The sequence below is a fragment of the Gracilinanus agilis genome, chromosome 3 (genome assembly GCF_016433145.1).
Source record: "Gracilinanus agilis isolate LMUSP501 chromosome 3, AgileGrace, whole genome shotgun sequence".
Classification (NCBI taxonomy): domain Eukaryota; kingdom Metazoa; phylum Chordata; class Mammalia; order Didelphimorphia; family Didelphidae; genus Gracilinanus; species Gracilinanus agilis.
Genome location: NC_058132.1, coordinates 444,812,084 through 444,826,705, shown reverse-complemented (window position 1 = coordinate 444,826,705; position 14,622 = coordinate 444,812,084). Strand labels below are relative to the sequence as shown.

General features: G+C 36.3%; 1 protein-coding gene across 3 annotated transcripts in view; it reads right to left on the bottom strand.

Annotated features, from left to right (window-relative positions):
• The window catches only part of ARL13B (ADP ribosylation factor like GTPase 13B), a 64,389-nt gene that overhangs the window by 14,975 nt on the left and 34,792 nt on the right, over positions 1-14,622 (bottom strand). For all 3 annotated transcript variants that reach the window (XM_044666930.1, XM_044666929.1, XM_044666931.1), the window contains exons 4-5: positions 3,471-3,576; positions 1,818-2,020 (exon numbers count right to left, since the gene is read on the bottom strand). In XM_044666930.1, coding sequence (XP_044522865.1) covers positions 1,818-2,020; positions 3,471-3,576 — 309 coding nt within the window. The remainder of the gene's footprint in view (positions 1-1,817; positions 2,021-3,470; positions 3,577-14,622) is intronic.

The window sequence follows — 14,622 nt, the reverse complement described above, 5'->3', positions numbered from 1 at the left end:
GGCAATAATGGCATATGAAGGGTGATTAAACATTCTTGAAATAGGAATAAAAAAGAGAACATTTTAAAGAGTATATTAGCTCTGGATCATGGCTATAAACATAATAAATATCACCACGGGGCAATAGTTGAAACTGTCAGAGTTTAATGATATAGGGAAAACATGACTAATATAACCTTTTAGGCCACACCTTAATTTGATCTCATTTTTCAAGTTATTCATTTAACAGTCATTTAAAAAATATAATCAGCTATATCTATGAATATAACACTAAAAATATTATTTTCCAAGTAAGCTGGAAATGAATAACAGATCAATGAGACTAAATGCTAGATAACAAAAAGTTTCTGCATCACTCACAAATTTAAGTTAGGTATTGTGAATTATGGAGGCTCTGCTCACCAGAAGGGGCCTTGGAACACTAGTAGGGTTGGGTCTGCATGGGGACACAGGAAAAGGAAAAAAAAAGGAAAAAGAATGTTACAGGGAACATTGTCTACCAAATGGTCTGTAGCTTTTTGGGAGAAAAGAAAAAAAACTTTGATAAATGACTTTTTTTCCATAAAAACTGCTCATCAAAACACTTGCTTTGTGTGAAATGGGGAAAAAAAAGTTACTCAAAGAATCTCAGCAATATGAATACAATTTTTTCTTTATGACAGAACTTGTCCAAGTTTAATCTATATGCAATACTCTTATACTTTGAATATAATACAATATTTAGGATTTTTAAAATGAAATACATAAAATACCTTGAATAAAGTCAAAAGAATTCAAGATTTCTATGGAAACTAATATTCTCATGGGTACATTATCAATTATCAATAAGACTTGTAAAATGATGGAAGTTTAATACTCCATGAAAATAAGGACATTACTATATGCCTTGCTTTCTCAGGAAAAGAAAAAGTAAGAAAATTATACTCTACAAACGCTTTTCTTCCTAAGGATCAAGTCTATATGTGACTTACAGGAAAAATTATCATCAGAGAATAGTATTACCACAGATTTTAAAAACATGGATTGATCTTTTCCTGGTTTCTGACCAACACTGAGGAGACTCATAACCTAGTAGTTCCTCCCTATCATGATCTCTACTACCATTCCTTTTAGGTCTATGTCACCTTTTTATAACTCTCCAAGTAAGGAGAGGACAATTACCCTTTTTTGTGCTTTTAACACCTCAAATAAGAGACTTTAAACAAACTTCCTTTTCTCCCTTGACAGCAAGAGAGATGGGGGTACATAGTTTAAATGGAAGAATACTGCATGTATTTTTCTTCACATTTTAAATTTCAACTTATGTTTATGTTGATGTGTTGTTTAAAAATAAAAAGGTATTCATTTTTAATCTTGCATTTAATAATTTAAACATTAAGTGTTTTTATTCAGATGGTATTTTTTTTTAGAATACAATTTTTCTTACTTTTCCACAAAAGAAAAGTAGATTAACAGATTTTGGTCTAAAAATTCCTTAGAAAATTCACTTTGTCTCAAAGGTGACAAAAAGGATAGACAAAAACACAAAGCTCTTGAGAGATAATGATTGGCTAAGCAAAAAAGTTGATCTTTGTATAAATTTGTCTATAATATTTGTATAATAACAACTGTATTATATTTACAAGGAGTATTATAAATACATCATCCAAACTTGCATTTGCAAAAGATCTATAGAAATAATAAGTTGTTACCCAGTGGCTTCTTTCATACAGAAAGAGGAAACTGAACGGATAAAAATAACATATATAAATTGCTCCCATAATTTTGGTGATTTTGACACGTGATACATTGGGCTATGTATTTTAATTAGTCAGTACCTTTCTTCTCGTATCTTCTTTACTCGTGCAGCTCGTTCCAGTTTCTCTCGTTGCTCAAAAGCTCGCTGCTCAGCTGTGTCTTTTTTGATGCGCTCATGTAAAATATCATAATCTTTTGCAATGCTATGCAGCAACCAATAAAGACCTCTTGTTATGGACTGGTCAATTTTCTTCCCACAACCCAGGATTGCTGAACAAGATTCCTGAAAACATGGTTTATAAGTGTTTAATGGTAAATGGTAAAACAATGACTACCTAGATTCTGTGAAGATGGGATTAACTCTCCCCTGCTCATTTTTAGATTTAATCATCAGAAGCTTATACACCCCACTTATCCTTAAGTGGAGGAGGTCTGTGACCCATGTGATAAGTGGGGTGTATACGCTTCTGGTGATTAAATGTAAAAATGGGCAGGGGGAGAGTTAATCCCATCTTCACAATACGGAATATAAGTCATTTGCCAATAACAAAGATGGTAGTTTCAAAATAACTACAAAAGTCTAAGATAAGAAAGAATATATCTTTTCATTTAACTTAAAAATGTACTGGTTACAGGATCACAAATTTAGAGTTGGAAGGGACTTTTGGGATCATCAAGTCCAAACCACTCATTTTGCAGATGAGGTAACTGAGATTTGGAAAGATTAAGTCACACAACTAGCAAGTATTTGGGGCAGGATTCAAACCCAGGTTTTCCTGATTCCAAGTCCAGCACTGTGTCCACTACCTAAGTTTAACTGAATGTCTGTAATATGCTTTATAATTAAACCACAATGTATATATTGGTTATTATTGCTATTGTCATCACATCTATAATTGTACAAAAGGAACTGAAATATAGGAATATACTGAAGTCTTAATGTAATTTTAAGTTTTAGTAGCTTTAGTAGCAATAAGATTTATGGGACACTTGTATTTTAATTGACAATTTTCTTATGCTATTTATAATAACAAATATTATGCTAGTCTAGATCTCTGAAGCTGGATGTATTAATCTAAATGTGGAAAAAAATATTAAAACTTTCTATTTACATTTTTAATAAAAAAAAAAAGAAATTAAGTCTTTTTCTCCCCCCTCTCCTTCCTCTCATCTCTCCTCTCTCTCTCCCTCTCTCCATCCCTCTCTGTGAGGTATCTCAAGGTAAGAGTGATACTTCGACATTGACTACAAAACTTATCTTAAAGCCTAAATGTTCATTTTGTGATACCAGACTTATACTGGATCCCTTTACATATTTTTCAACACTGTAAAATTTTCCTCCATTCTATTTTTTAAATAAAAATAAATTTTAATACCATAACTAATTTCATTAGGATAGAGACCTAAAATGAAGGAAAGTTCCAAGGTTTATGTGAAAGTCAGTGTAATGTATAGCATACTTTATAGAGCATAATTGTAAGCTCTAAACCAGTGAAAAACTGAAATTTTTATACTACTGATGTGACAGTTTGTAGAAGTTAATTTAATGGAAAATACATATTATAGCATTCATTAATACCAAGAAATAAAGAGTCAGAGAAAACATGATTTGCCAAATTACAGCATCTCCATAACTTGTCTAATAAGCCTATTTAGCATTTTTTCATAGAAATAAAAAAGCTATAATATATAAAATAATTAGCAAAGACAGAATGAGAAGTGGAGAAACTTACTATTTGACAACGACATCTATGCTCATTGACAAGTTTTTCTAGAGACAACATTTCAATGACATCTGCTTCTGCTAAGGCTCCTTCTTTATCTTGTTTATTTGACAATCTAGAAAATAAAAATAATATGTGGTTTTCAAACAGGCTTATAATCAAGTTATCAATTCAATATATATATATATATATATACACACACACACTCTATTGGTCCAATGCTGTTATTTTCTACCACTTAGCAGAACTGAAAGAACATTAACTGACTCCTGACAAACAAACAGGTCCACACCCACAAACCCACAAGTGTTAGGATACACAAAGTAAACTGGGAACCTACACAAAGGCAGTGGGAAATGGGTAAAACACATTAGTTGGGAAATGTCAGTTAAAAACAGTTACCACTCAAGGTTATCTCTCTGTGGGTCCTTTCTTGGGGTTTGAGGAAGACACAGGAAGTAAAGTAAAAGGTAATGAGGGGGGCAGCTGGGTAGCTCAGTGGAGTGAGAGTCAGGCCTAGAGACAGGAGGTCCTAGGTTCAAACCCGGCCTCAGCCACTTCCCAGCTGTGTGACCCTGGGCAAGTCACTTGACCCCCATTGCCCACCCTTGCCAATCTTCCACCTATGAGACGGTGCACCAAAGTACAAGGGTTAAAAAAAAAAAAAGTTAATATAAAAAGGTAATGAGTTTTAAGGGTTGGGAAGAAAGGGAAAGGTCACACTAAATCTATTTATCTAGGGATAAGTTCGAGGGCCTGGCAGGTTGGGCAAACACTACACTGGCTCTAGCTTAAGCTACCAGAATCAGCCTGTTAGGTCAGAGGGAGGCTGAGTGTCTCACTGCAAGGTCCTCTTCAGCTCCAGTGATGATCACAGCTTTCCAGGAACCACAGCAAATAAGTCCACAAAGAGGTAAAGTCAGGGAGCTGAAATAGTCTGGTATGTCCACCAACAAGAACTAGATTCTCTGCTCAACCTGACCTTTCTCACAGGGTAGATTGATTTTGGCAGGAGACAATTACTTTTCTGGGCTCTTCACTTCTAGCAGCTAAATAAGCATCTAACTGCCATCAGCTTCATCCAGGGAGTCTCTCAGAAAAATCTCTTTCTCCCTCACTATTCCATGCTTGGAACCTTCAGCATTTTTCCCTGATAGCTATGCCAAGCTAACATATCTATTGCTTAAATTTTTCCTAATTCCCTCATAACAGAGCTAAGCAAAATGAAATACATAATAAATTTATTGACCTGGATATATATATCACCCCAGTAGAATATAAGCTCTTAAATCTAAGAACTATAATTTTTGTCTCTATCCCAAGGTCCCAGCATAAAGCAGGCACTTTAAAATGTGACAAACTGTATAATGATAGTGGGGAATACCCCTTCAAAAAAAATACTACATCCCTCTGTGTCCCTGGCCAAATCATACTGTATTAATAATTACTATACACATTAGATTCTTGAGAGCTTCTATTTGCTATAAATTAAGATTTCTAAAAGTGACATTTAATAATTACTGTCATTTACATAGTGTTTTAACATGTGTAGAGAACTTCATAAAGGCTCATTTGTGCCTATCCATAAGCGTGTGAAGTAGGTAGGACATGTATTATTATACTCATCAACAACAGATGGGGAAAGAAATTTAGCAACAATGATGACTGGCCCATGGTTATAGAATAAGTATCAGAGGTAGGATTAGAACACATATCTTCCTAATTCCACATTCAGTATTCTATTCAGTATACTATATTACCTTGTATTTGACATCTTTTTGTTTGCCTAAGTGTAGCACCCCTTTCTGATGTATATCTCACAAAAATACCTACAAAACTGGATTGCAGTGTCCAGATCTATTTATCATCTCTGATAAGGACTGCTTAGTTGGTAAAATAACGGGACACGGGAGACAATCTTGACTGTTAACTCATAGTTGCTTCTCCGAAGTGCCATTGAGTCACAAGTTTATTACATATGAAAATTCAAACTCCTTTTCACCCACAAGCACAGAGAGAGTTTTACAGCTCTGTAGACACTGCAATTAGTTTAGACAACCCACAGAAACTCAGAAACTTCAAGGTGAAGATAAGAACCAGGCAGGACCTTCAGCTGTGTTATTATCAGCAAGCTAAGTCTGAGAAAACTTTTCTCAGGGGCAAAATGCCCCTGCTAAACTAAGGTTTCAGCCTTGGGTTGCCAAGTGGCTGCATTTCTGACCAAAGGGGAAGAATGTTAACCTCTTGACTACTGGTTTGCTAAGAGCTTAAAGCTTTTCAATAAGGAAAGGTATGGATCAGAAAAGGAGACAAAAGAAGAGTCTCAGATTTTTATCTATTTGAGACTGTTTCTCTTATTGGCTTCCCACATTGCAGGGCTTTCTATCACTTTAAAAAGGGTATCATTTTCAGCCTTTAAGACAAAATATAATTAATATATTATGAGTCAAATATAATGAATAATTTAAACTTCTGTACCTCGAGTCAAATTTTTTGAGGTATTTAAGTTGTACATGCAACATTCCCCCCTTAGAAATTTTATTCACAATATCTAACTAAATACACAATAAGAGCAAATATTTGAGCTTAATATAGCATATAGGCTGAATATTAAGCTTCCAATAATCTAGTTTTCCCTCCTACTTTATTAACTTCTTGGGAAAATTAATATTAACGGAATCAAACATACTCATAAATTAATGATACTTTTGAGTAAGAGTAAAAAGAGAACACCAGCTATACAGTTTTATTTAAAAGGAGAAAGATTTGTCTTAAAAGGTTGACCAAGAAAAAATATTTTTATGAAATTGATGATTTAAGGCATTATAATAAAATGGGAAATGACAAAAATGAATAATTTCTCCTATTTGATAGTAGTATTCAATAAAGTAAATCACAAAAATGTATCAATGTAAAGTGAAAATCTTTCAGTAATGCAATAGGATTGCAACTAAAAAGATGCTTGGAAGTTATTATATGATGTTTTCTCTACTAATTGCTTGAATCTAGCAATTCTTCAAAGTTTTCATAAGCAAGATGCCTCAATAAGACTTTTAATAGTAATATTATCTTATATAAAGATAAAATGTAATTTCCACATTACATAATTTTCTCACTGAAAGATGACTACTACTTTTGGGAGGACAAAAATGAAGTTATATAAAATACTTTCACATGATTCAAAATATTCAGGAACTGATGAAAAAATAAATAATATTTAATGATACTTAAAACATGTCAACAAAGTTTTACTGACTACTCTGTGTAGCTAACATTAAGTTTAGAGACGATAAAAAGTTTAGATAAGACATGGATACTATCCCTCAAGGAACTTGTAATCTGGAAGGAATGTGGTACTTTTATAGATAATTATAAAGCACACATATGCGTGTGTACATATGGATAGACAGACAGATGATAGATAGGAAAATAAAATTCATTACCAACTTCAGTGGTCAAGGGAGGCTTCATATGGCATTTGAGTTGGGCTTTGAAGAATTCAATAGGCAAAAAAAGAAGATACAAGAGTAGACTAAGCATAAGGAACACAAATACATGAAAAGGGGAAATGAGGCAGGATGGTAAAAAAATGTGCTTAGAGAACAGAAAGTAATATTAATTGGAGCACAAATTGTTGGGAAGCTACTGAAAAAGTTCATGTTGGTGGTAATGAAAACAGTGCTGATAGAGAAGATGGATATGAGATATCTACAGAGCCTAGAATCAGCAGTGGTTAGTATATTAATATGCAAAAGGTGAGGGAGAAAACATAAGTAAGCAAGAAGAACAAGTTTAAGGGAAAACATAAACTGGGTATTGAGCTGAGTTTAAAGTGAAGAGAGAATGTTAAGTTGATAATAAAAGTTATTTAAAAAATACATATATGCCTTATTTTATGTTCCAAGAACTACTGTGGATGGCTGAAACCATCGATGTAAACAAATACCTGCTGACCTCATATATAATGTGATTTTCTTGGACATACATACATGAAATAAAGTTAATTGAAAAATTAAACACACAGAAGACATTGTCAATATTAAATACAATTATACAGTACACTGTTATTCTACAATAGTTCCCCCCCCCTTATTTGTATGCAATTACATTCTAAAGCATCTAGTAGATGCCTGAAACTGCAGTTCTTTGCTTAAACTTTTTAATTTCATTGTATTCTGCCCTCTCTACTCCAGCCCCTTGGTTCAGCACTTTGCAGCCTCCCTCCACAGCCCAATACAAACCCTACCAACAACAACAAAAAACCTTCAATGAAAGCAGTAGAATTGATGATGCACAGAAACCATTTCCACAGGCAAACTGGGTGGGTCCTCCAGCACAGAGAGACCTCTACCCCACAACAAATGGACAAGATGCAGTAAAAATTAATTACTTGATATTCAGTCATTGTATATCAAAAGCAAAGCAGGAGAACAAAAACCCCAAGTTTTTAACTTTTTTCGCATCTCTGACTTTTTTGAATATTTACCTAATATGCATGTACTGTAAAAAGTTAACAAGGAAATAACTTCAGGACATGATTAGCTTTGTTTAATGTCTTATGAAATTCTTATGAAAAACCCAAAGGCAATTGTTAAGAACATGTGTATTAAGTTGATTTAAGTGGAATAAAAGTTTTATGACTGGAAAAAGGGGTGCAACCAATAGGGTGCCAGTCTGTCTTCCTACTGTTGGCACTTGGGTCTCCTATCTCCCATGTGTCCCTGAACTGTGTTGCTAGCCCCCCTGCCTTATCTAGGGCAGCCCCCTTCCTGCCTCCCTTCTTACCCAGAATTCACAGTTAACTAAATTAATTCAATTCATTAGAATTAGAAGATAACTACAAACAGAAAGTAAAACCATGGATCAGAAGGTACTATTATAAAGATGGGAGGGAGACAGACAGACACAGACAGACAGAAAGTCAGCAGGAACGAGACACACACAGAGAAACTTAGCTGGAAAGGGTAGTCCAAACCCTTTTAATAAAGAACAGAGGCCCAGACAAATTAAATTATTTCCCCAAGATAATACTGGTAGCTTCTTTTCCATTGTATTCAAGTTGAGATTCTGTTCTTTTTGGTATACTTGGATTTAACTTAATTCTAAGTATTTCTTTGCTGTATTAGAAATTTCTTTCTATTTACTGATGTCTTCAGCCCTGACTTTGCTACCTTCTGCACTTCTAAATGAGGTAGCTGTAAGGATAAGGGTTAAGGGATAGAAGGAAAATGCAAAAGTTGTCTCTAAGGGGAAGGAAGAGAATTTAGCCACAAACCCTAGGAAAAGATTCTGGAAGAAAGGCATTGCAGAGGAGGATCTTGGGAGTTAAATGAGATTAACAGCCACTCTTGAAACCTGCCTCCCTCTGAGCTGGAAGGGAGTACAGTTGCTTAACCATCTTCTTGGAACTAACTAGTCTTGTGGAAAGACTAGTAGGTTCTTGGGTTTGGAGAAATACCTGGAAGGAGATCTGTGTTTCTCTGAAGTGTTGTAACATTCTGGCAGAGACAACTTGCCTAAGGTAAACCCAAGGATTTTAAATCTGGGTCTTTGGGTTTTACCGAGGAAGTCAACCCCAGGCTGGACTGAGTCCACTTGTGAGAACTGTATCCTTAGGCCTTTTTAGAGACAATCTGGGATAGTTAGTTTAGTAAGATAGTCAGATAACTTTTGGGGGTCTAAACAGATCAGGGAACTATTAAGAAAGGCTTGAGAAGACCAGAAGAGCATCCCCATGAGGGGAGCACAAAACGTGAGAGGATAGAGCCATGTAGAGTTAGGACCTTACCTACCATTTCCCTATCCCCAATATTAGCTAAATAAAATTAATTTCCCTATTGTCTCAAAGGGTTTGTGCTTTACTGGCCCCCCTAAAAGGTTCCTAGGTGGGTTTTTTCATCACCAATCCATCTAGGTCCTTTCCCAATCTATATATCTTCTTTGGGAGGAATATTTTTAGAAGGACTATGGCCTAGAAATTTTTGAATTTTCAAGGGAAATTGTCAGCTTAATTCCCTTAGAATTCTAAGGGCTGGTGCTGGCACTGCTCACTAGCCAGCGGAATCTTGGTGGTGCTGGCAGTGGGAATGACTCTGACTGTAGTCATTTTGTTTAGAATTCTCTGTCTCATAGGCACTCAGGGAACATTCTACTGGGAACTGCCACTCTGTAGTTCTGTTGAGGATAGCAGTGGAAGATATCATCTCACTCTCTTTCACTAAGCTTCCATTCTAACAGCTGCTGCTTAGCCCAAGTACTTATTAAGTACTTAGTGGCAGTAAACAGTAGTTTTTGTTACTACTGGTCAAAACCAATAGAAGAGCCATGTTATCTGTAATAGAACCTATTAATTAATACTACAAATATGGGTTTATGGTATTATATATTTCTCTAATCCTATATGTTATTCTGGTAGGTATGCCAGATTGCCTGTATGATTGGTTTAAGGTTGAACTGCTATTGCCTATCATTGAGACTACTATAAGACAGGAAATACAATGTCTATGGTTGGCCGAATTTTGGAAATGGAGAATTGAAACAATTGGTTATTGCCCTGCAATTTAAATTGGACCAAAGAGAAACAACTTGTGTGGAATTAATGAAAGTTAATGGGATGATATATGGACTAAACCAACAAGAGCTAGTTAAGCTTGGAGGGGCTAATCAACAACAAGCACCTAACCAAGCTACAACTAGAAGCTGAGGCTTTGAAGAATACTCCAGCTAGAACATGCCCTTTAAAAGATGTCCCATATATCACAGCAGACCATGGCATTGTTTATATTAGACAGCATAAGAATTTCACACAAGATGAACTGGAATCCTTAAAGAAAAGGATTCCTAAATATGAATAAGAACCAATGCAGGTTGTGAAAGAGTTTGAAGGGATTATAAGAATATCTTTGATCTGAGTTTTCAGGATTTTGATCTTCTTTTAGATGACATTTTAACAAAAAGGAAGAAGCAACAAATACTGGAGCAAAACAATACAACTCTTCCTCCCTGGTTACCTGAATATAATGATTTGGAAATGAATTCAGTGGAAAATTACAGGCAACTAATCCCTGGTCTAGTCCTCATTGCTGCCTAGATGCTACTGTTGCAGACTTGCCACAGTTCTCAATATTCATCAGATTAGGAATAATGTCGAGAGGCTGGATAGAATATTTCAGGGGGATGCCTCTGGCCCATGGGCCATAGTTAGACCATCACTGACTTATTGTATAGCCCTGATCTGAAACAAGCTAGAAAATAAAACTGTGACCATTAAGTCCTTCCTCCTGGAGTTTCAATCCCTGTCATCTACTCAAGGATGACCAAACTTTAAGCAATGCCCTTGGCCTCATATTTCTATCTCCTACTCCTTGCCCAATTAACTACCAGTAGTGGCCTTTGTCTTCTCTGTAGCCCTTACAAAATCCCAATTAAATCCTACATACCATGCTAGCTTCATGCTTGTCTTTACAAGGGACTCTGGAACACATGAACTGTGTAAAAATTAAAACGAATATATAATAATAACTTAAATATTATATTATTAGATTTATTAATAATCACTAGGAGTAAAGGAATAAAACCATGTGCCCATGGCTAATCTACCTGTTCAAATAGCCCATGTTCCCAGCTGTAAGTATCATAAGAAAGAAAGAGAGCCTGTCCTTGGAAGACACCCAACCTTACCCCCCCCCCTCTACATCAGCATGTAACGACGGGAAGTCAATGGGCTCCTGGGCAATGTAGTTTGAAAAGTAAAAAATTTCCAATAAAACATTCCCCTCCTCCCCCCCAGATCCTTGGAAGACTGATCTCTCCTCCAATGGATCTTGTAAACATAACCAACTTTTAAATTACAATAATTTGGGGATAAAAGGAAAACAGAACAAAGCCAATGTTTGCTAGGCACATTGACAAAAAGCCAATTAAGGGGCAGCAGTCCCCTTCGGCATGAGAGTGTACATTAAAAAAAATGCATTTAACCCCCCACACACACACACAGAGTTCAAATCACCGCATCCCAAAGTTCACTGTGGATCTTCTGGTGCAGTGTGTGGTCTCTGCAGGTATCTTCATGGTGCCTTCTCCAAAGAGTTCACTTTTCTGGGGATTTGGGGAGGTACCAAGTTTCTTATCCTGAAATTACTCTCAAAAGAATTTAAACTTTGCATTATACGATAATAATACACCCTCCCCCCCCAGGAGGATAGTGACAAACAGAGGGATCACTCAGGGATGCACTGCTGAGTTATGAGGTATATGAATCAATTTGCAAAAGAAATCCAAACAAAAGAGAAAAAAAAACTGTAGATAAAATATAAAGAATCAAAGTCTTAAGTCAAAAAATCTAAGTAAAGGAAAAATAAACCTATAATAGTCCTTGAATCAAGGCCCAATTAAAGTGATTTATGTAATTATGTACTTACCCAATCTGTAGCCAGGACTACAGAAAGTTTGCCACACTATGAAAGATAGAAAAGGGACTAGATTATGGGAGCCAGGATGGCAGCCATAGTGAGGTGCACACTCAGGAATGGTAGGAAGAAAAAAAACGTGTTAAAACTGGGAGCTATTTGAAATAGGCAATGCATTGCTCTTTCATAGAGTGAGCCATGCTTGCAATTCTACTTCCTGTTTGGAAACATAACCTTCCTTTCCCTTCCCCCTTGGGCCATGGGCTTCCCCAGCCACATGGACAGGGAGTTAGGGTTAGCAGCTCTCCTTAGCCCATTAGGAGGCTAATTATTGCCTAAGGCGGTGATGGGCAAACTTTTTAAGGAGGGGACCAAAGGAAAGGAAATGCTCATCTGTCAGTCTGTTTCTAAGGCAACTCTTTTGACGTTTCATTGTATTGTATCCTATTCATTGTATTCATCAGATTAGGAATAATGTCGCCAGGCCAGATAAAACATTTCAGGGGGCCCCATCTGGCCCATGGGCCATAGTTTGCCCATCACTGGCCTAAGGGAAACACACTCCAGCTTCCAAAGCAAGCAGCAAGCAAGCACTCAGCTGTTGGTAATGTAAGGGAAAGATTTATACTTTCCAAGCCTCTAGAGAGCAGCTCCAATCAGCAGCAGAAACAACAACAGCAACAGCAGCAGCAGGATAAGGAACAGAAGTAGCAGAAACAGGATTTAGAAGCAGGAGTCTGGATCAGCAGCAAAAAGGATTGGCAAGAGAAGTGGCTTATATCCCTTTTGGCAAGAGCTCCCAGAAAAGCCACTCAAACGAAAGCAGCCGGGCAAAAAAACTGAGAATTCTTTTTCTACCTTCGAGTTGTCAGAAATATAAAAATTAAAATATATAATGATAACTTAAATATTATGTTTTTGTATGATTTATTAATAATCATAGGCATAAAGGAATAAAAAGGTAAAAAATAAAAGCACGTGCCCATAGCTAATCTACTTGCTGTTCAAACAGTCCGGGTTCCAGCTGCAAGCCGCCATAGGAAGGAAAGAGAGCTAAGCCCCAGAAGACCACCCAATTTATTCCCAGACTACGTCAGCACGTAATGACAGGAAGTCAGCAGGCTCCTCAGCAACGTAGTTTTAAAAGTACAAAATTTCCAATAACACAGCTGCTTGGATGCCTCCTCCTATCTCAGGCAGTCAATAAACATTTATAAAGTGCCTTCTACGTGCCAGGTACAAAAAGAAGTAAAAGATAGTCTGCTCTCAAAGAACTGACAATTAATTGAGGAAGCATTTGATGAATATGTACAAATGAGCTATATAGAGGAAAAACTAGAAATAATTTGGAGAGGAGGGAGATGTTAGGGAACATTAAAATTAAGAGGGATTGAGAAAGACTTGTTAAAGAAGACAGGATTTTATTTGTGACTTGAAGCCAGGGTAATCAGTAGGTAAAGATGAGAGAAGGCATTTGGAGAATGAGGGACAGCCAAAGAAAACACCCAGAACCAAGAGATGGAATGGAAGTCTGTGCTGCTTGTACCTTAGAGGAAGTAGGGATGAGGAGAAGGGTAGAGTGTGAAGGGGTTAGGAATAAAAGACTTTGAATACCAAAAAGGATTTCTGTATTTGATCCTGGAGGATTCTTGTGTGTTTCAGGAAAATCACTCTGGTGGCTAAATGGAGAATGAACTGGAATGGGGAGATTTGAGAGAGGCTGACCCACTTATCAGTCTACTACATCAGTACAAGTATAAGTTGATGAGGTTTCTGCATCAGGGGGTGGCAGTATCAGAGGAAAGAAAGGGGCGCATCCTCAAGAGACATTACAACAATGAATTCTATAGCAATAGATTGGATATGAATTGTACAATAAGGAGTCAGGTTAATGCTTAGGTTGCAAACCTGAGAGGACTGAGAAAATGGTATTGCCTTTTTTACAATAAAAGGAAAAGTTCAGAGAGAGGGAAGATTTTTGGTGAAAGGAAAAAAGAAATATTTATATGGCCCTCATGGTCAAACACTCTGCTAATAAATATTACCTCATTTGATCATGACCCTGGGAGATAATACTGTTATTATTCCCATTCTAGATTTGAGGAAACTGAGACAAACAGGGTTAGGTGACTAGCCCAGAATTACAGAGCTAGTATCTAAGGCTGGATTTTAATTCAGGTATTCCTGAATTTAGGCTCAATACTCTCTGCATTGTAGCTACCTCAATGAGTTCAGTTTTGGACATTTTAAGTTTAAGCTGTTTGTCTGAAAGGCAGCTAGAAATTTAAGAAGAGGTCAGCAAAGACTTTAATGAAGGATCCATAAATTTGAGATTAATTAGCATAAAGATGTGTTATAAGGAGTTTTCTTAATTTTACTCTGTTTTGTTAAGAGCAGAATTTTTATGTTAGAGGGAGTTCATTAATTTCACTGTTTCTTTAAGAGGTCAATTATAAAAGAAATCAGTGAAGAGCTTTCCCTGACCTTCCTAGTGTGATAATAAAATTAAATCTGCCCTGCCCATCCTTAATCTGATCACCAAAGGTGAGAACATCCCCACTTAATTCACAAGTTGGGAGGTCTGTGACCCCACATATGCTAGAGTGAGTGAAGAATCAAAACTTACCTACTGCTTCCTGGGCAGTCCTAAGAAAAGCATCTGTTGTGATTGGACACATAAACTAAAAGGAAGGCACAGGAAGTGGCACAAAAGAAACCCCTTTAAAAGAAAGTTCAGTGAATTCAGCTTCTTC